This window comes from Macaca thibetana, chromosome 3 (genome assembly GCF_024542745.1).
Source record: "Macaca thibetana thibetana isolate TM-01 chromosome 3, ASM2454274v1, whole genome shotgun sequence".
NCBI lineage: Eukaryota > Metazoa > Chordata > Mammalia > Primates > Cercopithecidae > Macaca > Macaca thibetana.
In genome coordinates, this window is record NC_065580.1 from 129344455 (window position 1) to 129370907 (window position 26453).

The 26453-nt window shown below is 40.9% G+C and overlaps 1 protein-coding gene across 4 annotated transcripts in view; it reads left to right on the forward strand.

Moving 5' to 3' along the window:
- The window catches only part of VKORC1L1 (vitamin K epoxide reductase complex subunit 1 like 1), a 166576-nt gene that overhangs the window by 50843 nt on the left and 89280 nt on the right, over positions 1-26453 (forward strand). For 3 of the 4 annotated variants that reach the window (XM_050783601.1, XM_050783603.1, XM_050783604.1), the window contains exon 2: positions 21827-21936. The exons of the other annotated variant lie outside the window; for it this stretch is intronic. In XM_050783601.1, coding sequence (XP_050639558.1) covers positions 21827-21936 — 110 coding nt within the window. The remainder of the gene's footprint in view (positions 1-21826; positions 21937-26453) is intronic. 4 annotated transcript variants of the gene reach the window in all.

Below are 26453 nucleotides of genomic sequence, written 5' to 3' on the forward strand. Positions count from 1 at the left end.
TTACAAAAACATGCAGTGGGCTAGATTTGGCCATGAGTTGTAGTTTGCCAACCTCTGGTCAAGTAAAACCTCCAGGGCCTCACTGGCACCACTGTTAGACTTTGACAGTACACTTCAAGGTAAACTTTTTATGTGACAGGTGGTCTTCAGATTGGGTGAAAATCTATCTAGTAATTTTTGCAGATATGGTAACAAATGATGAAGTGCTTACTTTTTATATGGATTATAAATATTTGTTACTCTGTATTCTATGAATCTTTTTCTCAGCATTTGATATAGAATATTATGTTCTTCCTTAGATTCTCCGGTACCTTCCTGTTACCATTCTCTCTCCTGGTTCTCCCCTGACTCCAGCGTTTTCCATCACCTTCATGGGTGCTTTCCCTCCTGGTTGGTCCCTCACTTAACTTTTGGTGTTCCTTAATACTCCATCCATAATCTTCCCTTTCCTTCATATTCTCCCTGAACATTCTTCTTCATGGCTATTGTGTTTAGAACCACACTTCTAAATCTGCATTTCAGACCCATCTAAAAACCTTCAGGTTTTTATTTTGGGCTGCTTATTGGACGGAGTTATCTGTGTGACTTGGAGGTATGTGAAAACACAACATGTCAAAACTCAACTCAATCATCTATTCTTCCTCCTATGTTCTTTGTCCCATGAATGGCCTCACGATCTACTCAGTCATCCTGGAAACCCGGGAGTCAGTCATTCTTCCTCGATTCAGCAGTTATCAGATCCTGTCAGTCTTAACTCTTCAATCTTCAGATCCATCTTCAGTGCTCTAAACTGTTACCGTCTCTGAGTTAGTCTCACTCTTGCTAGTTCTGACCCCTTCAATCTGCGCTGTATGCCAATGCCACAGTGACTGTTAACCCCCTCAGGCAAAATTCAGCCTCTTCATTTGAGTCCATAGGTGCTTTGCAGTATTTAGTACATTATACTGTGTTTCAGAGTATGATGTTTCTCCCTGTTCTTTAAGCTTCTTGAGGGTAGGGACTGTTATTCAGTCACAAGCAATAGGTGTTGGAAGCAGTAAGGGCTTTGAGGTTATATGTTAGGTTAGTGCAAAACTTCAAAGCTTTTACTGCTTCTAACACCTATTGCTTGTTATATAGGTATTTAATAAAATTTGAGTAAGTGTATTTTAGATTTCCAGATAAATATAATGGATTTAATGCACATGCTTATTTCTATACCCTTAGGAAACCCCAAGGAGATGAGAGTAAAGGAATACAATAAATTGTATAAAACCACAGGACAAGAAGAATGAGAAAATAGGCAGAGTACAAGAACACTGGCAGCCAAGCATCTTCATTCCCATCTGTACCCCAGAAGTAGGAGGCTGGTGGAAATGATTTTTCTGAAAGAAACATTTTTTCTAGAAAAAAATATGTACATATATTGACCTTTGGGGACCACTAATGATATAATTAACTCTCTGCTTAATTATTCACCTATGGTAACATATGTAATTATTCATCTATGGTAACATATATTGGGTGTTGACAAAGCCACACCCAACGATAATTCTATTCTGCCTTTAAATTTTAATTAATTTTTTTTTTTTTTTTTTTTTTTTTTGAGACAGAGTCTCACTCTGTCGCCCAAGCTGGAGTGAAGTGGCGTGATCTTGGCTCACTGCAACCTCCACCTCCTGTGTTCAAGCGATTATCCTGCCTCTGCCTCCAGGGTAGCTGCGACTACAGGCACCCGCCACCACGCCCAGCTGATTTTTGTATTTTTAGTAGAGATGGGGTTTCACTATATTGGCCAGGCTGGTCTTAAACTCCTGACCTTGTGATCTGCCTGCCTCAGCCTCCCAAAGTGCTAGAATTACAGGCATGAGCCACTGTGCCCAGCCTAATTAATTTTTAAAATTATTTTTTAAGCTTCAAGGAAACACACACTGCTGGTGAAAATGTAAATTAATACAACCTCTTTGGAAAACAGGATGGAGATTCCTTAAAAAACTAAAAGTAGAACTACCATTTGATCCAGTAGTCCCACTCCCAGGTGTCTACCCAGAGGAAAAGAAGTCATTCTATGAAAAAGACACCTGCACATGCATGTTTATAGCAGCACAATTCACAATTGCAAAGACATGGCACCAGCCTAAGTGTCCATTGGACCAATGAGTGAATAAAGAAAATGTGGTATATATACATCATGGAATACTACTCAGCCATAAAAAGAAACCAAGTAATGTCTTTTGAAGCAACTTGGATGGAGCTGGAGGCCATTATCCTTAGTGAGGTAACTCGGAAAACCAAAAACAATATGTTCTCACTTATAAGTGGGAGCTAAGCTATGAGTACTCAAAAGCAGAGTAATATACTATACTGTGGAGATTCAAAAGTGGGAGGTTGGAAGAAAAGTGAGGGATAATAAACATATTGTGTGGCTGGGCACAGTAGGTCATGCCTGTAATCTTTGCATCTTGGGAGGCTGAGAAGGGTGGATCACTTGAGGCCAGGAGTTTGAGACCAGCCTGGCCAATATGGTGAAACCCCGTCTCTACTAAAAATACAAAAATTTGCTGGGTGTGGTGGTGGGTTCCTGTAGTCCCAGCTACTCGGGAGGCTGAGGCAAGATAATCATTTGAACCCAGAAGACAAAGGTTGCAGTGCGCCAAGATTGTGTCACTGCATTCCAGCCTGGGCAACAAGAGTGAAACCATGTCTCAAAAAAGGCGGGGGGGGGGGGGGGGGGAAATCCATAATGGGTACAGTGTACACTGATTGGATGACAAGTGTACTAAAATCCCAGAATTCACTCTATGTAGGATGGATATGGATTCGCTATATATAGTGAATTCTGGGATTTTATATATTGTATAATTCATCCGTGTTAACCAAAAACCTCTTGTACCTGTGAGAAACAAACTCACCTGTCCAAACCCAAACAATGGACTCAGAGACCAGGAGAACAGCGAAAAGTGAGACTTTGAATGACAGCCTTGCAAGATAAAGTGTCTGGTGGGCAGGCACACCCAGCACAGTCACAAGCCATTTATCCCCCAGTGCGCAGGTCCCTCCTCCAGTTGCTGAGTACTACGGGGTTACAATCTTCCCAGATGTCACGTATTGGTAGTTGGATTAAGATTTCAAGTATGTTCTTTAGGATCTTTCTGCTGCATTTTATTGCAGCCCACCATGCATTGCAACTGTCTCAGAACTCTCCAAACTTTTGTCTTACGGCCCTAGTGGCTGCACTTAGCTGATAAGAAAGGGTACAATTTTTTATGTTGCAAAATAGCCTAAACTGAATTCTTTGGTGAGATGGGGAGAGGGTAGTTAAGGGGCCCCAACCGATAGGCACCTGGCCACTGAGTGAAAGGGAAGGCAGGAAGAAGGAGGGGGCAGTGATGACTCACTACCCTCTGCTTCTTTATCTCTATTTCTGTGTAGCCTGTTTAAACCTATACTAAGGCACTTAGAATTGAAAGTGGACTGCCACATACAGGTGATTTTCTACATGCCCCAAGAGCTATTGAATTTTTTTTTTTAATGGGAAAAAAATTTTAAGCTTCTATACAGTGATATTCACTATTTGGTTTATAATTTGTTGAGTTTAGAGAAATGTGTATAGTCATGTAGGCACTATTACCACCAACATCAGAACAATCCCTCCCACTACCTTTTTTTTTTTTTTTTTTTTTTTTTCCAAATGGGGTAATGAGGTCTCACCGTAATACCCGGGCTGGCCTTGAACTCCTGGGATCAAGCGATTTTCTCACCTCAGCTTCCCTGTTAGCTGGGATTACAGGCATGTGCTCCTGTAGAACAGTTCCCTTTTGTAGTCAACCTTTCCCCATCCCTAACTCCTGGCATGCATTTATTCTCTACCCTCAGAGTTTTATTTTTTCCAGAATATCACTTAAGTGGAATTTTATAGTGTCTAGCCTTTGAGTCTGGCTTTGTTCACTTATAATGTATTTGAGATTTATCCATGTTGTTTCATGTATCAGTACATGAAACAATTCCTTTTTATTGCTGAGTGATAGTCCATGGTGTGTACCAGTGTATTCATCCATTCACCCATTGAAGGACAGTTGTGTTGCTTACGTGTGGGACAATTATAAATAAAGCTACTGTAAACGTAGCTGGGATTACAGACACCCACCACCATGCCCGGTTAATTTTTATATTTTTAGTAGAGACAGGGTTTCACCATGTTGGTCAGGCTGGTCTCAAACTCCTGACCTCAGGTGATCCCCTGACCTCAGCCTCCTAAAGAGTTGGAATCACAGGCATGAGCCACCATGCCCAGCCCGTTTATTGATTTTCTTGATCATTTCAAAGAACCAGCTTTTGGTTTCATTTATTTTCTCTGTTGTTTTTCTGTTTTAAATTTCATTTATTTCTGCTCTAAGTTTTGTTTTGTTTTCCTTGCTTCTGCTTGCTTTAGATCTAAATTGTTCTTTGGGTTTTGTTGTTGTTTTGAGGCAGGGTATCACGCTGTTGCCCAGGCAGGAGTGCAGTGGTATGAACTCAGCTCATGGCAACCTCTGCCTCCTGGGTTCCAGCGATTCTCTTGCCTCAGCCTCCCAACCAGCTGACATTACAGGCACCCGCCACCACCTCCAGCTAATTTTTGTATTTTTGGTAGAGACGGGGTTTCACATGTTGGCCAGGCTGGTCTCAAACTCCTTGAGGTCAAGTGATCCATCCACCTTGGCCTCCCAGAGTGCTGAGATTACAGGGTGAGCCACTACACCTGGCCTGTTCTTTTTGTAGTTTTTTAAGGTGGTAGCTTAGAGTAATAATTTCAGACCTTCTTTTCTAATATAAGCATTTTAATGCTATAAATTTCTCTCTCAGCACTACTTTAGCTATGTAACACCAATTTTAGTTTGTCATATTTTTATTCAGTTCAAAATTTGTTGTTATTTCCTTGATACTTCCTCTTTGATCCATGAATTTTTTTTTAGAAGTCTCTTGTTCAATTTCCAAAGAGTTGAACATTTTACAGATATCTTTCTGTATGAGTTCTAGTTTAATTCCATTATGGTCAGAGGACACACTTTGTACGATTTCAGTTATTTTAAACTTGAAGTTTGTTTATGATATGTTTATGTTTTGTTTACAATGTGGTCTATCTTGATGAAACTTCCACGTGTATTTGTAAAGAATGTGTGTACAGCTGGGCACAGTGGCTCATGCCTGTAATCCCAGCACTTTGAGAGGCCACGAGGTCAGGAGTTCAAGACTAGCCTGACCAATATGATGAAACCCCATATCTACTAAAAATGCAAAAATTAGCCAGGCACAGTGGCAGACACCTGTAATCCCAGCTACTCAGGAGGCTGAGGCAGGAGAATCGCTTGAACCCGGGGGTGGAGGTTGCAGTGAGCTGAGATTGCACCATTGCACTCCAGCTTGGACAACAGAATGAGACTCCGTCTCAAAAAAAAAAAAAAAAAAAAGCATCTGCTGTTGTTGGTTGGGCAGAATATTCTGTAAATGTCAGGTGTCAGGCTGGTTGATGGCTCTCTTGGCAGGCCTTCTGTATCCTTTCTGATCTTCTGCCCACCTGTTCTGTCCATTACTGAGAGAGAGAGATTGAAGTCTTTAAGTATAATTGTGGATTTATTCTTTCTTTCAGTTTTGTTAGTTTTTGTTTCATTTATTTGGGAGTTCTCTTATTAGATGCCTATATATTTAGGATTGTTTTGTCCTTTTGGTTAATTGATCCTTTTACCGTTATATGTCTCTTTCTTCCCTGGTAAGTTCCCTTGTTCTGGAGACTACAGTTTCTGGTATTAATACAACCACAGTTCCTTTTTTTTTCTTGTGCAAAATTTATACAAAATAAAATTTACGGCCGGTCGTGGTGGCTCACGCCTGTAATCCCAGCACTTTGGGAGGCCGAGGCAGGTGGATCACGAGGTCAGGAGATTGAGACCATCCTGGTTAACACGGTGAAACCCTATCTCTACTAAAAATACAAAAAATTAGCCGGGCATGGTGGCGGGCGCCTATAGTCCCAGCTACTCTGGAGGCTGACGCAGGAGAATGGCGTGAACCTGGGAGGCGGAGCTTGCAGTGAGCCGAGATTGCACCACTGCACTCCAGCCTGGGCGACAAAGCGAGACTCCATGTCAAAAAAATAAATAAATAAAAAATAAATAAAATAAAATAAAATAAAATTTACATTTTAACCATTTTCTGGATTTCTTTTGATTAGTGTTTGTATGATGTAACTTGTTTCATCTTTTTACTCTTAACCTATGTTATAATATTTAAAGTGAGTTTTTTGTAAATAGCATATACTTGGGTCTTTTTTGCTTTTTAGTTCAGTTTGACAGTGTCTGTCTTTTATTGGTATATTCAGACCATTTACTTTTAATATAATTGTTAGTATGTTCAGATTTAGGTCAACCTCTTTGTTTTGGTTTGTCCTTTCCCCCATTTCATGCCTCTTAGATATTGGTAGTTTTTAGTATTTTATCTATTGACTTTTTACTTTTATCTCTGTGAATTCTTAGGTGGTAGCTCTAGAGATTACAGTATGCACACATAGCCTTTCATATTCTAGTCATATTTTATATTTAACAACTTTAAGGATAATATAGAAATCTTACAACTGTTAATATAAAGATTCCTTAATCCTCTCCCGCCTTATGTTATAATTGTCATTTGTGTTATATCTACATATATTGAAAACCCCACTCCACAATGTTACATTTGCTTCCAACAATCTTAAGTTTTTAAATTGAAAAAAATCTTTTGATACATCTTTAGTCAGTTTTCTAAAAATTTTAATGTAAATTAGCTGGGTGTGGTGGCTCATGCCTGTAATCCCAGCACTTTGAGAGGTTGAGGTGAGAGGATCACTTGAGGCCAGAAGTTCAAGACCAGCCTGGGCAACATAGCGAGACCCCCCATTTCTTTAAAAAAATCATTTTATTATAAATTGACAGTCAATAATTGTATATATTTATGGAGTACAACATGATATTATAATTTACCAGTATAATATGGAATAGTTAAATCAAACTAATTAACATATCCATCACTTCAAATACTTATTTTTTGTGGTTGAGAACATTCCAAATTTATTCTCTTGGCAGCTTTGAAATGCAGAACACACTATTATTTACTGTATTCACTATGCTGTGCAATAGATCTCAAAATAAACCTTATTCCTCCTGTCTGAGATTTTTGTATCCTTTGACCACCGTTCTTAATTCCTCCCACTCCCCCAGCCTCTGTAACCACCATTCTGCCCTCTGCTTCTATGAGTTCAATTGTCTTAGTTTCCACATGTAAGTGAAAACATGCAGTATTTGTCTTTCTGTGCTGGGCTTATTTCACTCAGCATAATGTTCTCCAATTCCATCCACGTCACCAGTGACAGAATTTCCCTCGTTTTAAAGGCCGAACAATCTTAAAGCACTTTAGATATTTAAAAAAAGTCTAGGTCAGGCTCAGCGGCTCATGCCTGTGGTCCCAGCACTTTAGGAGGCTGAGGCGGGCAGATCACGAGGTCAGGAGTTCAAGACCAGCCTTGCCAACATAGTGAAACCCCGTCTCTACTAAAAATACAAAAAATTAGCCGGGCATGGTGGCGGGCACCTGTAATCCCAGCCACTCAGGAGGCTGAGGCAAGAGAATCACTTGAACCCGGGAGGTGGAGGTTGCAGTGAGTGGAGATCGCGCCACTGCACTCCAGCCTGGGCGACAGTGTGAGATTCCGTCTCAAAAAAAGAAAAGAAAAAAGTCCATTGTATTTACCCAGCTATTTACCATTTCTGTTTTTCTTCATTTCTGAAATTTCATATTTCCCTCTGGTGTCATTCTCCTTCAATGTGAAGAACTTCCTTCAGCATTTCTCATAGTGCCAGTCTGCTGGTAGTAAGTTCTCTTTATTTTCTTGCTTCTGGAAGTGTCTGAGTGTTCTTGATCCCTCAAAGAGATCTTGAGGGATGTAGAATTCTCAGTTGACAGTTCTTTTCAGTACTTTAAAGATTTTGGCCTCCATGGTTTCTTTTTTTTTTTTTTTTGAAACGGAGTCTTGGTCTGTCACCAGGCTGGAGTGCAGTGGCGTGATCTTGGCTCACTGCAACCTCCACCTCCCGAGTTCAAGCGATTCTCCTGCTTCAGTCTCCCGAGTAGCTGGAATTACAGGCGCGTGCCACCACACTTATCTAATTTTTGTATTTTTAGTAAAGACGGGTTTTCACCATGTTGGCCAGGATGGTCTTCGATCTCCTGACCTCGTGATCCACCTGCCTTGGTCTCCCAAAGTGCTGGGATTACAGGCATGAGCCACTGCACCCGGCCCCCTCCATGGTTTCTGATACAAAATTGGTAGGCATTTGAATTCTTGTCTGCTTATATAATGTGTCATTTTTCTCTGGATGCTTTCAAGAGCTTTTCTGTCTTTGGTTTTTAGTAGTTTGGTTATGATGTGTCTGGATGTGGCATTCTTTGAGTTTAATCAACTCTAATGTTCACTGAGTTTTTGAATCTATAAATTTTTATATTTGGCTAAATTTGGGAAGTTGTTAGCCACTATTTTTTCATACATTTTTGTGCACCAATCTTTCTCCTTCCAGAAGTCCAATGAAATAAATATTAGACCTTTTGATACTATCCTGTATTTAAGATTGTTAAATATAGGACACTACCAAAATATTGTCCTGTATTTCAGATTGATATTTAAGATTGTTCTTTAAGTCTCCATTCTTTTTTTTTTTAAATATGTTTTTCCTCTCTGTTGTTCAAATTGGATAATTTCTGTTAATCTTTCAACTCACTGAATCTTCCCTTTGGTATCTCCATTCTGCTATTGACCTCATCTAGTGGATTTTTAATTTCAGATCTTATATTATTTAGTTCTATAGTTCCCTTTTTTTTTTTTTTTGAGATGGAGTCTTGCTCTGTTGCCCAGGCTGGAGTGCAGTGGCACAATCTCGGCTCACTGCAACCTCTGCCTGCCGGGTTCACGCCATTCTCCTGCCTCAGCCTCCCGAGTACCTGGGACTACAGGCGCTCACCACCACGCCCAGCTAATTTTTTGTATTTTTAATAGAGACGGGGTTTCACCGTGTTAGCCAGGATGGTATTGATCTCCTGACCTTGTGATCCGCCTGTCTCGGCCTCCCAAAGTGCTGGGATTACACGTGTGAGCCACGGTGCCTGGACTTTTTTTTTTTTTTTTAATGGTTACTTTTTCTCTGCTGAGAACTTCCTTCTTCCCAGTCATTTCTCTTTACTTTCATTTGTGGAACATAGATGTAACAACTGTTTTAAATCTTATTCTGATAATTCCAGAATCTATGTCATCTCAGGGTTGACATCTGTTCATCATAGTTTGTTTCTCTTGATAATTGGTAACATTCTTCTGGTTCTTTGTATGTCATATAAGCTTGGAGTGCATCATTAATGTATTTTGAAGATTATGTTGTAAGAGTCTGGGTGCTGTTAACATTTGGAGAATGATGATTTTGCTTTAACAGGCAATCCAGTTCCACAAGCTCTGTCTCTCCTTCTGTGGGTGATGGGTTCAATGCCAGTTTTATTTTAAAAGTGTTTGCTATCCTGTTTGAGTTTGCCCTCATGTGCGCCTCTCAGTGATTTGTCTACAATTTGAGTGATGGTTTATATCATAGTTTATTTCTGAGAGACTTTGCTATGCCTTTGGGGTCTATTCCATGCATGTGCCACTTGGGTGAGTCTGGGACTTGTGATGGTTCCTACACAGAATTAAGGGATTCCCTTCTCTGGTCCTTTCCTTGCTGGAATTTTCTTCCCTGTCTCTGGCTCCCAGGCACCCCTTTCCGTTTCTCTTGCTAGAAAGATAGGTTTCTCTCAGACAGTTTTAACCTCCTTCACTGTCACACAGTTCCATGTGACTGGCACCCGAAGAGTGAGGCAGTCAAAGAAAAGAGAATAAACAACAGGATTCCTTTTACATACTTAGGGCCACAGAGACCCCTTCTCTCATTTCTTCCAGGGAAGGAGACAGGCTTTTCTCAGGCTTTGAGGTGCCTGGACTGCTGGCCAACCTTTAGGCAAGGCCAAGAGGGAAAAAATAATGAATGTGAAAATACGCTATCATCGTGCTCTCCAGCCCACATGGATCTCTTGTCCTCCTCCTCTGGCCAGAAAGTTTTGTGGGTTTTTTTGTGTTTGTTTGTTTGTTTGTTTGTTTGCTGTCTGACCCCTCACATACCTTACCCCTTTGGGCAATTCTGCAAAGAAGAGGGGAAAAGAACCCAAGAAACTCCAATGTACTAGTTCATCTTCCAGTTTTTACTCCTCCCCTCTATCAACCAGCTATTTTTCCTTTTCAGAATCCTCAGTTGCTTTTTGTGTTGTCCAATTTTTAATTGTAATCTGTCAGGAAGAACAGCTTGTAGTGGGCATATTATATTTTATCCAGCACTGGAATTGGCATCCAGATTTGTTTTGTTTTGTTTTGTTTTTGAGATAGTATGATAGTATCTCATTCTGCCAGGCTAGAATGCAGTAGCACAAATACAATTCACTGCAGCCTTGACTTCTGGGCTTAACTGATCCTCCCACCCCAGCCTCCCTAGTAGCTAGGACTACAGGCGTGTGCCACCACATCCAGCTAATATTTTTTTGGCATTTTTTTTTTTGTTTTTTCGTTTGTTTTTGGTCGAGGCAGGGTTTCACTATGTTGCTCAGGCTGGTCTCAGACTCCTAGGTTCAAGCAATCCCTCTAACCTCAGCCTCCCAAAGTGCTGGCATTACAGGCGTGAGGCAGTGTGCCTGGCTGACACTCAGATTTTTAATGCCTTGATCTTACAAATGAATAGACAATTAGTGGTCCTCAAACATTTGAGAAGTCTCTGGTATAAGAGACAGACACATATGGATGTATGTCCAAGGAACTCAGAGCAACCAAAAATTGAAGTAGCCAGAAATAAACTTAAACATAAATCATTTGATCTCCTTAGATCTAAGAAAAAGTGATATCCTTGACTGGGTGCAGTGGCTCATGTCTATAATCCCAGCACATTGGGAGGCTGAAGTGAGTGGATCATTTGAGGTCAGGAGTTCGAGACCATCCTTGCCAACATGGTGAAACCCCATCTCTACTGAAAATATAAAAATTAGTCAGGCATGGTGGTGGGTGCCAGTAATCCCAGCTACTTGGGAGGATGAGGCAGGAGAATCGCTTGAACCCGGGAGCGGAGGTTTCAGTGAGCAGAGATCACACCACTGCGCGACAGAGTAAGACTCCATCTCCAAAAAAAAAAAAAAAAAAAAAAAAAAAAAGTGATATCCTTAAAGCAAGATGCTATTTATGTAAAAGAAATAATCAGAGACTAAGAGAGAACACATAAAATTAAACATGAGTTAGCAATAAGTTTAATAAATGAATTTAATGGGTTTGGGAGAATATATCATGCTAATCTCCTACAAATGGAGTAAAAGGAAAAAGAGGGAAAATAGAAGAAAAGATCAAAGAAAATTAGAGGGCCAACATTTGGCTAAGAAATGTATGAACATTTCCTAATATTGAAGAATGTGAATTTCTGCATTGAAAGAGCCCTTCAACACTCAACTCCCACAACAAGGCACATCCTTTGTGAAATTCGAGAATACCCAGATTAAAAAGAAGATTCTTAGAGCAGAAACAGGTCACATTCAAAGCTCAGAACAGCATCAGATTTTTCAAAAACCAACTCTGAAAGCAGGATGGTGGAACAGTATCTTTAAAAATGTTGAGGGATTTGTGGCCTTCAATGCTGCCGAGGAAGCATCGTTCAAGCCTCTCTTCCCACTGCGGGCATGTCTAAGCCAGTCTCCTAAAGAGCCCGAAGCTGCGGAAGCCTTGAAACAGCTGAGTCTGGGGAGCCCTTCTGAACCATGCTCATGACTGTGTGGTCCTGAGACCTAGACTTTAAGCACTCTGGGGGCTTTGGGTTGGTCATCTGCCACTGTGGAGGAGATGGATATAGCCATGAATCAAGGCCATACCAGGTGGATAGAAGAGCTGTGGAACCTCAGAGAGCTGTCTGAAGAGAAGATTCTCAAAGACCGGGTGCCTATGTGACTGTGGAAAAGATATTTCCTATCCTTAAACAGGATAGGAAAATTGAAGCGATTGAAATCACAACTGACTGAGGCAGTAGCAAGAAAAGGGTCTTTGCTTTTATAACCTTTGATGACCATGACTCCATGGCTAAGACTGTCATTCAGAAATATTATCCTGTAAATGGCCATGGCTGTGAAGTAAGGAAAGCCCAGGTTGCAGCAAGACATGGCTGGTGGCTCATCCAGCCAAAGAGGTCAAAGGGGTCCTAGAAACTGGTGGTGGTCGTGGAAGTGATTTGGTGGGAGTGACAAGTTTGGTCATGATGGCTTTGGTGCCAGCAATGATGGTGGTGGATATGGTGGCAGTGGGGATGACTGTCATGGATTTGGTAATAATGGAAGCAATTTTGGATGTGGTGGAAGTGACAGTGATTTTGGCAGTTACAACAGTCAGTGTTCAAATTTTGGACCCATAAAGAGAAAAACCTTTGGAGGCGGAAGCTCTGGCCCCTATGGTGGTAGAAGCCAATATTTTGCCAAACCCTGAAACCAAGGTGGCTGCGGTGGTTGCAGTAGCAGCAGTAGCTATGGCAGAGGCAGAGGGCATTAATTACTGCAGGAAACAAGGCTTAGCAAGAGAAATAAGGCTTAGCCAGAGCAGCGACAGGGAAGCCTCAGGTTACAACAGATTTGCGAACTCAACCAGGCATGGTGGTGGGGGCCTAACTGCTTCAGGGATATGCTTCAGACAATACTCATGTGTATGGGCAAAAGACTTGAGGGGTGTCTTTGGGCTGTAATTGTATAACAGGGCATTTTAGTTTCTGTTCTCTGGAAACTAAAACAATCCAACGAATTGTAATGTAGACTTTTTTTGCACCCATGCTGTTGATTGCCAACTGTAATAGTCTGATCATGACACTAAAGAAATGTGTCTTTAAAACATTCTGAGGGAAAATTGTCATTACTTTTTTTAGTTTTTATGTTTTTGTGACAGGGTCTCGCTCTGTCACCCAAGCCAGAATGGAGCGATATGATCCTTGTTCACTGTGGCCTCGAACTGCTGGACCCAGTCATCCCACCCCAGCTACCCAAGTAGCTGGGGCTACAGGTGTGTGCCACCACACCTATCTAATGTTTTAATTTTTTGTAGAGATGGGGTCTCACCATGTTGCCCAGGCTGGTCTTGAACTCCTGTCCTCAAGCAATCCTGAGCCTCCCAGAGTTCTGCAATAACAGGCATGAGCCATCACACCTAGCCAGAAACTTATTTTTAATGTATAATTATATACCCAAACAAACTATCAACCAATTATGATAGCAGAAGAAAGACATTTTTAGATGTCCAGCATCCAGAAATTTGACCTCCTGTGTGTATTTTCTCAAGGAAAGAAACTGTTAGAGGATTGTGCCACCAAGTAAAGTAAACCAGGGAGAAATGGGAGACAGCAAATATAAGAAATGGAAGATTCTTGTATTTCTTCCATTATATGGAAGAGATTGGAAGTCTTAGGACGACAGCTGCAGCAGGCGTAGTGAGTAGTCAGCCCAAACCATGTCATCCAGAGAGCACCAGGAAGGCGAGGGCTCCAACAGAGATGTCTTCAGAGAAAGATGAAAATCATAGATTTCTTCACATGACTGATCTTGTTTAAAGTATTGCTCACAAGGGGTTCAGAAAACCAGTAATAGTGACATAGAAAACTAAGCAAACAAAATATAAATTCGTAACTCCATGAAAAGCAATTTGTGCTCAAAAGGAAATATGATGACAGTTAATGATAGATATTTTTGTGATGGATAGTATAACATGTCCCTGGAAAAATTTATTTTCTACAGAATTGAGCCCTAAAAATACTAGGGCAAGGAACCTATAGCTTAAGAGAGTCCTAAACAACATATCAAGTAAAAGAGAATGAGAGTGGGGGTTAAACTATATAGTGTCTAGGAATGCTCAGTTGTCATAAATCCTTAGAGAAACTCAAGGGTGAAAGTTGAGATAGTGGTTTTAGAGGAAAGAAGAGGTGTTTGATTGCATTGGGGCACAGAGAGGGGCTAGCAAAGTTCTATTTACTTTCTTTTTTCTTTTTCTTTTTTTTTTTAAGACAGGCTCTCACTCTGTCACCCAGGCTGCAGTATGGTGGCACAATCATAGCTCACTGCTTGCCGCCTGAAACTCCTGGGCTCAAGTGATCAGCCTTCCGAGTAACTGGGACTGCAGGCATATGCCATCACGCCCAGCAATTTTTTTTTTCTTTCTTCTTTTTTTTTAGGTAGGGACAGAGTCTCATTATGTTGCCCAGGCTGATCTTGAACTCCTGGGCTCAAGCAGTTCTCCCACCTTGGCCTCCCGAAGTGCTGGATTAGAGGCATGAGCCACCATGCCCTGCCAAAGTTCTGTTTCTCGATGTGGGTGTGGCTATAAGGGTATGTGCCTTGTAAAAAATAATTTTTAAAAATACATTATTAAATGTATTTTATTTTTGTATGCTTATTTCATTTTACATTTACTATACTGTTTGGTATATTATGATGTTAAATATAATATTTTTTAGAAAGACCCCAGGAGAGTGGTTATTCTGGGGGAGGAGGGGTAACTGGAAGAAGGGCATGGGGGTTGGGTGCCTCTGAGGTGCTGCTGGTATTGTTATGTTTCTTTTTCTTAAGGTTTTTTTTTTTTTTTTTTGAGACAGAGTTGTGCTCTGTCACCCAGGCTGGAGTGCAATAGCGTGATCTCAGCTCACTATAACCTCTGCCTCGCGGGATCAAGCGATTCTCTGCCTCAGCCTCCCAAGTAGTTGGGACTACAGGCGTGTGCCACCACATATTTGAGAAGAGATGGGGTTTCACCATGGGACTATAGGCGTGTGCTACCATGTGTTTGAGAAGAGATGGGGTTTCACCATGCTGGCCAGGCTAGTCTTGAAATCCTGACCTCAAGTGCTCCACCTGCTTTGGCCTCCCACAGTGCTGGAATTACAGGCATGAGCTACCGCACCTGGCCTTATTGCTCTGTTTCTTGATCCGGCTACTGGTGCAGGCTTGTGTTCAGCTCATAGAAATTCGCTGAACTTTATGTACTTTATGTACTTCATGATGTATAATGATGCTCCAATAAAAAGTATTTCTAAAAAGTACCAGAGGTTATGGGACAGGAATGGGGCAGACCACTCAAAATCCATGTAACCTTGTTACCAGATGATGAAAGCAATGATATTTCTAGTAAAACTACTAGCAGAGTTTAAAGACTTGTTGCTCACGCCTGTAATCCCAGCACTCTGGGAGGCCGAGACAAGCGGATCATGAGGTCCAGGAGATCAAGACCATCCTGGCTAACATGGTGAAACCCCGTCTCTACTAAAAATACAGGAAAAAAAACCTAGCCAGGCGTGGTGGTGGGCACCTGTAGTCCCAGCTACTCGGGAGGCTGAGGCAGGAAAATGGCATGAACCCGGGAGGCGGAGCTTGCAGGGAACTGAGATTGTGCCACTGCACTCCAGCCTGGGCAACAGAGCAAGACCCCATCTCAAAAAAAAAGAAAAAAAAAAGACGTTGAATTTTTCTTTTTCTTTTTTCTTTTTTTTTCCGAGATGGAGTCTTGCTCTTTCACCCAGGCTGGAGTGCAGTGGCGCGATCTCGGCTTGCGTCCTGGGTTCAAGCAATTCTCTGGCTTCAGTCTCCTGAGTAGCTGGGATTACAAGTGCTTGCCACCACAACCACCTAATTTTTGTATTTTTAGTAGACATGGGGGTTTCGCCACGTTGGCCAGGCGGATCTCGAACTCCTGACCTCAAATGATCCGCCCGCCTCAGCCTCCCAAAGTGCTGGGATACCAGGTGTGAGCACTTTTAACATGCTGGGGAAAATGATGCCTGGACTGTGCAACTTGGTGTTGTGTTACTGTCATTTTCTATGTACTGATCGCTTGTGACTTGATTCACTCTACAGAATCTTGTTAGAACAGATCATTCTGGGCTCTGTGTCAGACAATATAGTGATAATCACGTAAACAATATATACTGATAGAACCAAAAATTTCGATATAAGTACAAATTATGGTATTGGGAGGGGGAAAGGGAAGTGAAAGTCTACCAAACAGTCTAGGTTAGCATACAGTGATAGATGATCCAAAAATTATAAGTGGCCAGGCCTGGTGGCTCATGCCTGTAATCCCAGTGCTTTGGGAGGCTGAGGTGGGAGGATCACTTTAGCCCAGGAGTTCGAGACCAGCCTGGCCAAAATGGCGAAACCCCGTCTCTACAAAAAAAATTTTTTTAATTAAAAAGCAAAAATAATAAGGCATTTTTGTAAAAAGAAATTTGTGGGTAAATATTGAGAGAAACCACTAAAATGAGTTGCTTCTAAGGAGGATACCTCAAGGGTCAGAGGAATGCTGGGTTTTGTTCCAAGTCTTGTAGCACTATCTGATTTTTTAAAATTATGTATAATTGTAATAACATTAAAAATAATGAAAACAAAACAGCAACTTACCAAATAAGTTTACAAATCTTCCACTAAGTTCCTCAGAACATCTTACACGTACCCTTCTAAGCCTCGTAAATGTTCCTTCCACCTTTTAAGACTTTCCAAGGTCCATCCTTCCTTTTTAATGGTCAGGAGTTCGAGACCAGCCTGGCCACCATGGTGAAACCCTACTTCTACTAAAAATGCAAAAAAATTAGCAGGAGTAGTGGCAGGCACCTGTAATCCCAGCTACTCGGGAGGCTGAGGCAGGAGAATCGCTTGAACCCGGGAGGTGGAGTTTGCAGTGAGTCGAGATTGCACCATTGCATTCCAGCCTGGGCAACAAGAACAAAACTCTTATCTCAAAAATAAATATATAAATAAAAATAAAGAGAATTTTAAGATTATTGTTTTAAAGAATAAATGTTGATAAAGTAGTAAAAGCAAGATAATGGCATATTTATTAGTAACAAAAATTTAAACAACAAAGAAAAAAGCAAATGATTTCCAAAATATCAATAACAAATCAGTAAATAAAGGTAATCAGAAGTTTAACTTACTTGTGGCTGGGTATGGTGGCTTGTGCCTGTAATCCCAGCACTTTGGGAGGCTGGAGTGGGTAGATCACTTGAGGTCTAAAAAATACAGAAAATTAGCCAGGTGTGGTGGAACATGCCTGTGGTCCAGCTACTCAGGAGGCTGAGACAGGAGAATCACTTGAATCTAGGAGGCGAGACCAGCCTGGGCAACATGATGAAACCCCGGCCCTACCAAAAATAAAAAAATTAGCCCGGTGTGGTGGTGGGAGCCTGTAATCCTAGGTACTCAGGAGGCTGAGACAGGAGACTCACTCGAGCCCGGGAGGCAGAGGTTTCAGTGAGCCGAGATAGCACCATTACACTCTGGCCTGGGCAACAGAACGAGACTCTGTCTCAAACAATAAAAATAAATAAAAGAACTAAAAGTAATTCTCAAGTGATGAGAATGTAAAGTGGAGATGAAACAAGAAAGGCATAATTATTGAAGCTGGTGATGGGTACCTGGGGGTTTTTGGATATTTTGTGTGTGTTTTGTTTTTATAATACCTTTTCTGTTTACCATAGCGAAATGATAGATACATGGGTGTTTATTACATCCTTGTGCTCACTTTGTGTATGTGCATTTGAAGTTTTCTATTATATAATAATTTTTTTTTAAAGCAATATTTGGCTGGCCACAGTAACTCACACCTGTAATCCCAGCATTTGCGGACGCCAAAATAGGTTGATCGCCGGAGCTTGGGAGTTCGAGACCAGCCTGGGCAACATGATGAAACCTCATCTCTACCAAAAATACAAAAATTAGCCAGGCATGGTGATGGATGCCTGTGGTCCAAGCTACTCAAGATTCTGAGGAGGAATATTGCTTGAGACTGGGAAGTGGAGGTTGCAGTGAGCCCAGATCTCACCACTGCACTCCAACATGATTGACAGAGTGAGACGCCATCTCAAGAAAAAAAAAAAAAAGCAACATTCTGGCTTACCGTATTAGAAAGTCAAAAGATAATATTTAGGGCTGGGTACAGTGGCTCATGCCTGTAATCCTAGCACTTTGGGAGGCCAAGGCGTACAGATGACCTGAGGTCAGGAGTTCAAGATCAGCCTAGCCAACATGGTGAAAACCCATTTCTACTGAAAATACAAAAATTAGCTGGGCGTGGTGGCGGGTGCCAATAATCCCAGCTACTTAAAAGGCTGAGGCAGGAGAAGCACTTGAATCCAGGAGGTGAAGGTTGCACTGAGCCAAGGTTGCGCTGCTACACGCCAGCGTGGGCAATAGAGCGAGACTGTCTCAAAATGAAAAAAAGAAAGAAAGAAAGAAAAGAAAGAAAGAAGGAAGGAAGGAAGGAAGGAGGGAGGGAGGGAGGGAGGGAGGGAGAGAGAGAGAGAGAGAGAGAGAAAGAAAGAAAGAAAGAGAGCAACGTAAACATATTATTTAGAAATGTGGAAGTAAATAAGAGTGAAATCATGCCTGTAATCCCAGCACTTTGGGAGGCCGAGGCGGGCAGATCATGAGGTCAGGAGATCGAGACCATCCTGGCTAACACGGTGAAACCCCCTGTCTCTACTAAAAATACAGAAAATTAGCTGGGCATGGTGGTGTGCGCCTGTAGTCCCAGCTACTCAGGAGGCTGAGGCAGGAGAATGGCCTGAACCTGGGAGGCGGAGCTTGCAGTGAGCGGAGATTGCGCCACTGCACTCCAGCCTAGGCAACAGGAGTGAGACTCCATCTCAAAAAAAGCAAAAAAAAAAAAAAAAAAAAAGTGAAAACAGTTAACAGACATCAAAGTGGATGCCTCTGGGGATGAGAACTGAGCTTGGGGAGGGCTAGAGGAGGGAACATCTCTGTATTAGAAGGCTTTGATGTTCTTTTATTTTGAAACCTTATGCATGTATAACTTTGATAATATATTCATTTGTGGATGCCACATTGTTTTCAAGGAAAATACCCATGTGATCTTACATAAATAATCAGGCATAGACCAATGCTTTGAATATATAAAAATTCTGTTTAGCCATGATCATTTTGGCAGTATGCCACTTATTTCTGTTGCCAAAGGCAGTGATTGAAATTTGAATTCCTGCCTGGGATGAGTAGGGCTCAGAGGTTTGATTGCATGTAGTTTCCCCCTGGCCGTACGCCGGTCCCCAGCAGTTTGTTCTTTATGCCACAGCAAAGAGTAATCATAAATAAGCTTATCTCACTCTCCGGTTTGAAAGCTACTGAACGTCTTTCATTGCAATTAGAATAAAATTCAAACTCTTTGGCACGGCCTACACACAAGGCCCTAAATAATGTAAATGATTGGACTCACACCTAGTTCTCCTGTCACTCTCCTCAATCACCATGCCCCAGCCTTGATGACCTTCCTTGGCACACCCACAGCTCATTCCTACCTCAAGGCCTTTGACTTGCCATTGCTCATGAGACTGACTGCTTACCATCACTCAGGATCTCATTTAAAACTTAATTCCTGAAAAAGGTCCTTCCTGACCATGGAGCTAGAGGAGCTTCCTGCACCCCTTCTCTTACCACAGCTGTGGATCTCCAAGTGTGGTCTTCAGACCAGAAGCGTCAGTATCACCTGCAGGCTTTTCATTTTGGGTTGTTTTCTCTGGAAACGCAGACTCTTAGGCCCCACCACAGATGCACTGAAGGAAAAGCTTACATTTTAACCAGACCCCAAAGTGATTGCGCTTTTAAAATTTCGGAAGCACTGATCTAGAGGTTCCCCTTCTAATTTTCCTGTATATCTGTTACCAGGTGTGTCCATTTCTGCAGGTAACCTGGCGTTTGTTTACCTGTTTATTTCTTCCCTAAAGAGAATTTAAGGTCCACAAGGGCAGCACCTTGTCTGGCTCGTTCACTTCTGCATCCCCAGCACCTAGCACCAGTGCACACAGTACATGCCCAATAAGTATTTAGATGAGTGAAAGAAGAAATGAATATAATGGAAATTATTTTATGTTCTTTGAAATGTATAACTGAAGGCTGGGTGTGGTAGCTCAGCCTGTAATCCCAGCACTTTGGGAGGAGGCAACGTGAGAGGATTGCTTGAGCCCAGTACTTTGAGACTGGCCTTGGTACATGGCAAAGCTGCAACTCCACAAAAAATACAAAAAAAAAAAAAAAAAAAAGTTGAGTGTTGTATAGTCTCAGCTACTTTGGGAGGCTGAGGCAGGAGAATCACTTGAACCTGGGAGGTCTAGGCTGCAGTGAGTCCTGATTGTAACTGCACTGTAGCCTGGGCAACAGAGAAACATCCTGTCTCAAAACAAACAAACAAAAAAAGGATTGTATAATTGTACAATAAAAATAAAAATATTCATGGCTTTCACTTGTTTGTAAAATCGGGGTGATTTTTCTCTCCCAACATCGCTGTTATGCAGGGGTTTCATTCTCTATCTTGGGCATTGAGTGCCATTAAATTATTGTAGCCCGTGAAGAACCACGTATTTATCCTTGCTTTGGGGCAGTTTGTCTTCAGAACCAAAGTTTAGATTTTATTTAGAGTGTTTCTCTACTGACTTAACACCATAACTGGTTATGTTTTTTAGTATTTAAGAAGCACTCTCATTCCATCGACAGTTAACATTATCTTTAAAGGTTTTGTTATTCAAAATGAATGTTAGCTTGATATTTGTATCAAGTTTTATCAAATAAGTATTAACAATTTAAAAAAGAAAGTCAAGTTTTAAAAATGTTTAGTCAAATGCAAGATTTAAAGTTAAATTGCAAATAAAAACTGATAGGGCATATAATGTATCCAGTTTTTTATCTCTGATATAGGAGTCCAGGAAAGACCTACAGTTTCTGATATTATCCCGTTTTTTGTTTTTTGGTTTTTTTTTTTTTTTTTTTTTTTTGAAATGTTGTTTTCTCTTGTTGCCCAGGCTGGAATGCAGTGGTGCAGTCTCGGCTCTGCTCCCCGGGTTCAAGAGATTCTTCTGCCTCAACCTCCCATTTAGCTGGGATTACAGGTGCACGCCACCATGCCCAGCTAATTTTTTGTGTTTTGAGTACAGACAGGGGTTTCACCATGTTGGCAAGCCTGGTCTCAAAATCTTGACCTCGTGATCTGCCTGCCTCGGCCTCCCAAAGTGCTGGGATTACAGGCGTGAGCCACCATGCCCAGCCCTACATTTAAAAAATACATTCCCAGTGTATTGCTTAATGCATATCCTGGTGAAATTTGTGAAGAAACAACTTTTCAATCTGTATTCTCTGAGTGAATTAATAGCACCCCTTACATCTATGGCTTTCAACCGGGGGCAGTTGTGTCCCGGCAGACATTTGGCAATGGCTGTGACTGTGTTTTTGGTAGTCACACCTGGGGTGGAGGAGTACTAGCAGCATCTAGTTGGGGGAGCCCCAGGGTACTGTTAGTTATGTAATACACAGAACACTCCCCAGCACAAAGAATTATGTAGCCCAAAATGTCAGTGGTCCACTGTTAAGAGACCCTGGCTTAAGCAGAGAGAAGTCTCCTTCTGCAAATACTAATGCCACTGGAAAATGAATACTTTGCCCTACCTTTTGGAAAAGAGAATACATAGAAATTGGCAACTGAGAGATTCAGATGGGTATACTGGCACTTTTAGGTAGGTTCATTTTAGATGATTATTTTTAATCAGAAATCTAGTGACTGGCCTCCCTCTTTGGGGTAAATCACTCTCAACACAGGACATTTAAGACATTTGACAGCTTAGTTGATTTTAGAATTGGATAACGTTCTCAAATAATTTTACATTTTTTAAAATAGGGAAATTCCAATATAGGGTTACCGGTTTTCCTTATTTTACAGATGGGGTCGAGGATTTGGTCTTTTGGGTTCCATTTTTGGAAAGGATGGTGTATTAAACCAGCCAAACAGTGTCTTTGGACTTATATTTTATATACTACAGTTATTACTTGGTAAGTATTTATCAATACAAAAATAAGTTTGTTATATTCCGTTTAGTACTTTGTGTCTTTGCGCTGAAGTGTCTTGATGTTAAATAAAAGCATGTGTTATTTATAGAGCCACTAGCATGTACAACATCTTTGTATTGTGAAAACTTGATTCGCTAAGATTTTATTATATTAATGTTGAATTTATGTCACTTGCTGTTTAATCATGGAGAGCTGTATCTCATGATGTCCAGAAAAACCAGTCCCATTCCAGAAATTATCACTCCCATCTTCCCTGTAAATGTGTTTCCTAGTTTTATAGACTCTGTAGCCTTTGTAAAGATATCATATATTAAGGGGACATTAATGAGAAACCATATTCATAATCCCATGACCTTTATATATCCACTATTCCTACAGTCTTCTGCTTTTAAGAATAATTTTGGGGCCGGGCGCAATGGCTCATGCCTGTAATCCCAGCACTTTGGGAGGCCAAGGTGGGCAGATCACCTGAGGTTGGGAGTTCGAGACCAGCCTGGCCAACATGGTGAAAGTCTGTATCTACTAAAATTACAAAATTAGCCGGGTGTGGTGGTGCATACCTGTAATCCCAGCTACTCGTGAGGCTGAGGCCGGAGATTCACTCGAACCCAGGAGACGGAGGTTGCAGTGAGCTGAGATCGCGCCATTGCACTCCAGCCTGGGCAACAAGAGCGAAACTCTGTCTCACAAAAAATAAATAAATAAATAATAATAATTTGGGGCCAAGTGCAGTGACTCACACCTGTAATCCTAGCTCTTTGGGAGGCCGAGAAGGGTAGATCACTTGAGCCCAGGAGCAACGTGGTGAGACTCTGTCTCTACAGAAAATAAAAAAATTAGCCAGGTTGTGGTGGCACACACCTGTAGTCCCCGCTACTTGAAAGTCTGAGGTGAGAGAATCACTTGAGCCCAAGAGATGGAGGTTGCAGGCAGCCGAGATCACACCACTGCACTCCAGCCTGGGGGACAGACCAAGACCTGTCTCAAAAACTAATAATAATTTGATGTGAACTGTGTTTCAACATAGTGTTGTTTATCCTGTTATTGTTAACATCTAGGTTTCACACCTTTGACTTCTAAATAATGCTGCACTGATCAACTTTGTTTAAAGACCTCCCACTCCTTCCTTAATCTCCACAAAATAAATTTCCAGGCATAGGATCAAAAAACACAGATATTTTCTATTTTAATCGGTGTTACCAAGTTGCTTTCCCTCAGTTCTTTGGTTTCCCTGAAGCTCTAGCAGTCTTTATTTTTAAGATGTGTTTTGTAAAATTTCTTTTTTTTTTTTTAGTCATAATGATAATCTTCACCAGGAAAAATTGCTAATAGTTACACATTAGTACCTATTTAAATTTTACTCTTTTTAATTTCCTTTTATTGTCCATTTAGATATTGGATTCCAATAATAGTACGTTTTTATTGTGTTACAAACATTTAACGCATTCTTTATCTTTTTTTGTTAGTGTTACGAATTTATATTTTATTAAGTTTTTATACTTTCAGAGTTAAATCCATCCATTGTTACCTTTGCATTTTATTTTTCTTCTTTTTTATAGATCTTGTTGCATACCAATGCTTTTGTATTTTAATTGTTAATATTCCATTCTCTGTCAGCTCTTTTGATTTGGTTCATTAAAAATACATGTAACTCTTCTATCTGAAATTGATTTGTTATGAGGCAAATTATAAATCTAAATCATTCTCAGTAGTTCTGTCGAGTTTGCCCAGTTCCATATCTGTGTATCTTGCAGAAGTTCAAAGATATGTGCACATGGATATTCATAGCGGTACAGTGTGAAATAGCAAAAAAAAAAAAAAAAAAAAAAAAAAGGAGTTAGCTTAGAAATACGTAATGGTTGAATAAATTAGAAAATAGTATGAAATACTATGTAGCCATTAAAGGAAAAAGGAGATCTATATTTATATCCTAGAAAGATAAATATACTATTTAGTGAAAAATGCAAATTTTGGTATAATATGTATAGGATGAACATGTTTGTATACATGCATGTAAATGCATAGAAAGGGGTCTGGTGGTTGGGCAGGAGGGAGAAATTTCACTGTATTCTGCATATTTCCATTTTGCTGGATTTCTAGAGAATAATATGAAATATAAGCCCAAATGCAAGGCGTTTTCCCTTAAAGGCAAAGAACCTAAGAAAAGCCTTTGACTAGATTAACTTTTGAAGATAGAGGTGCTACAGCCAAATTTCTTTTTATACCATTAATTTAATGCCATGCTGTATGCATATTTTAAATCATATGTATCATATGTGTTTTTTCATTCGCATTTTTTGACTTGCATTTGGATGCTTCACGTGCCTTCTAATGTTGGTGTCTTCATGTGAGGCACATTTGAACTAACCTAACAGTTTCCAGAGCAGGACATCTGTACTCACTTTTTTTTTTCTTTTTTATTATACTTTAAGTTCTAGGGTACATGTGCACAATGTGCAGGTTTGTTACATATGTATACATCTGTACTCCCTTCTAAGCTGTTTGAGATACAGCATTTTTAATTTAATTTTTTCATTGGTAATCCATTCACATGGTTCAAAACTTTTAAAAAAGGACCAGGCGCAGTGGCTCATGCCATTAATTCCAGCATTTTGGTAGGCCAACATGGGTGAATCACAAGGTCAGGAGTTCAAGACCAGCCTGGCCAACATGGTGAAACCCTGTCTCTGCTAAAAATACAAAAATTAGCCGGGTGTGGTGCCACGCACCTGTAATCCCAGCTACTTGGGAGGCTGAGGCAGGAGAATTGCTTGAACCCGGAAGGCGGAGGTTGCAGTGAGCTAACATCGTGCCACTACACTCCAACCTGGGCAACAGAGCAAGACTCCTTCAGGAAAAAAAAATATATATATATAAAATGTTACACAAAGAAAAATCTGTCCTACCGCTTCTCTTTTTCCCTGGTTTCCACTGCTCCTCAGCCCCAACTGGTAGCTTGTTATTGTTTTAGAGTTTCTTTTTGCATATGCGAGAAAGTACACATACACAATCTTAATTTTCCTCCTTTTTAAAATATAAAAGGCAGATGCTATACCCACTGTTCTACAGCTTGCATTTTCTTTTCTTTTTTTGTTTGATGGATATATAGTGGTGATTTTTCCATATCAGTTTATTAAATGTCTTCATTCTTTTTTACAGCTGCAGAATAATCCATTGCATAATTGTACCATCATTTGTTTAGAGTTACAGCACATTTTAAATTCCATTGGGAATTTTACCCTGAGCCACAAGTACCTAGTTGCATTACGGTAGTATTTAACGGAGAGCTGGTATTTATACACTATTCTAGTGCTTTAACCCTGCATTATCTCAGCTCATTTAATTGTCCAGCAGTCTTGGGAAGTAAGCATGATTGTTATCCCAATTTTACAGTTGAGAAAAGAGAGGCATGGAGGAAGAAATAACTTGCCCGTCTCATTTTGAAATTAACTTTCTTAGATAAAATTGTGACCGCATTAATTTTGAAATGTTAGTTGTTTAGCATAGGTGAAGTCAGCAAACTTTTTCAGTAAAGGGCCTGGCAGAAAATTGACTTTGCCAGTTGCTGCAGCCATTCAACTCTGCCTTCTAGTGTGAAAGCAGTCACAGACATTACATAAATGAATGAGCATGGCTGAGTGCCAATAAAACTTTATTTACTAAAGCAGGTAGCTGGCCAGATTTGCTAGTCCCTGCAGTAATTCAGCAGCACCTTAGTCTTGAAGTGCCCTATGAAAGCATCTAGTCCCGTGGCTGTGGCCCAGCCAGCCCATAGGCGTCTTCTTGTTGCTTTTCTTTTTGCCAACAGGCACCGGGATTTCAGCTCTTTAATTGACTTCTTTAAACCTGCTCCCACCGGTTATTTTGTTCCTGTTTCTGTTATCCTTATCCATGAGTCATTGGGTAGGAGGGCCGTTTAACATGCTCTGCCTTCTCTGTCCTTGAAAATAAATGCACATATTCTCCATACTGTTGGCCACAGGAAACTAAAAACAATACATGTGAAGATAGAGTCCAGAATTCAGGTACCCTTTTTTTTTTTTTTTTAAATGAGACAGAGTCTTACTCTGTTGCCCAGGCTGGAGTGCAGTGGCGCAATCTCATCTCACTGCAACCTCCGTCTCCTGGGTTCAAGTAATTCTTGTGCCTCAGCCTCCCTTGTAGCTGGGGTTGCAAGCGTGCAATACCATGCCAATTTTTTTTTTTTTTTTTTTTGGTATTTTTTAGTAGAGGGGGGTTTAACCATGTTGACCAGGCTGGTCTCAAACTCCTGACCTCAAATGATCTGCCTGCCTCGGCCTCCCAAAGTGCTAAGATTACAGGCATGAGCCACTGCGCCTGGCTTTAGGTGCCTTTTTGTACTGAGAGTCTGGGTTTAGCACACATGTCCACCATTTTTCTTGATCGGGTTTGGCCCACATACAGCCAATGAGCTAACTGTGGTTTCCCTTATCCACCAGGGTGAGCCCTTCCTGAAATGTTTAGCAAGAGTTTTTCTC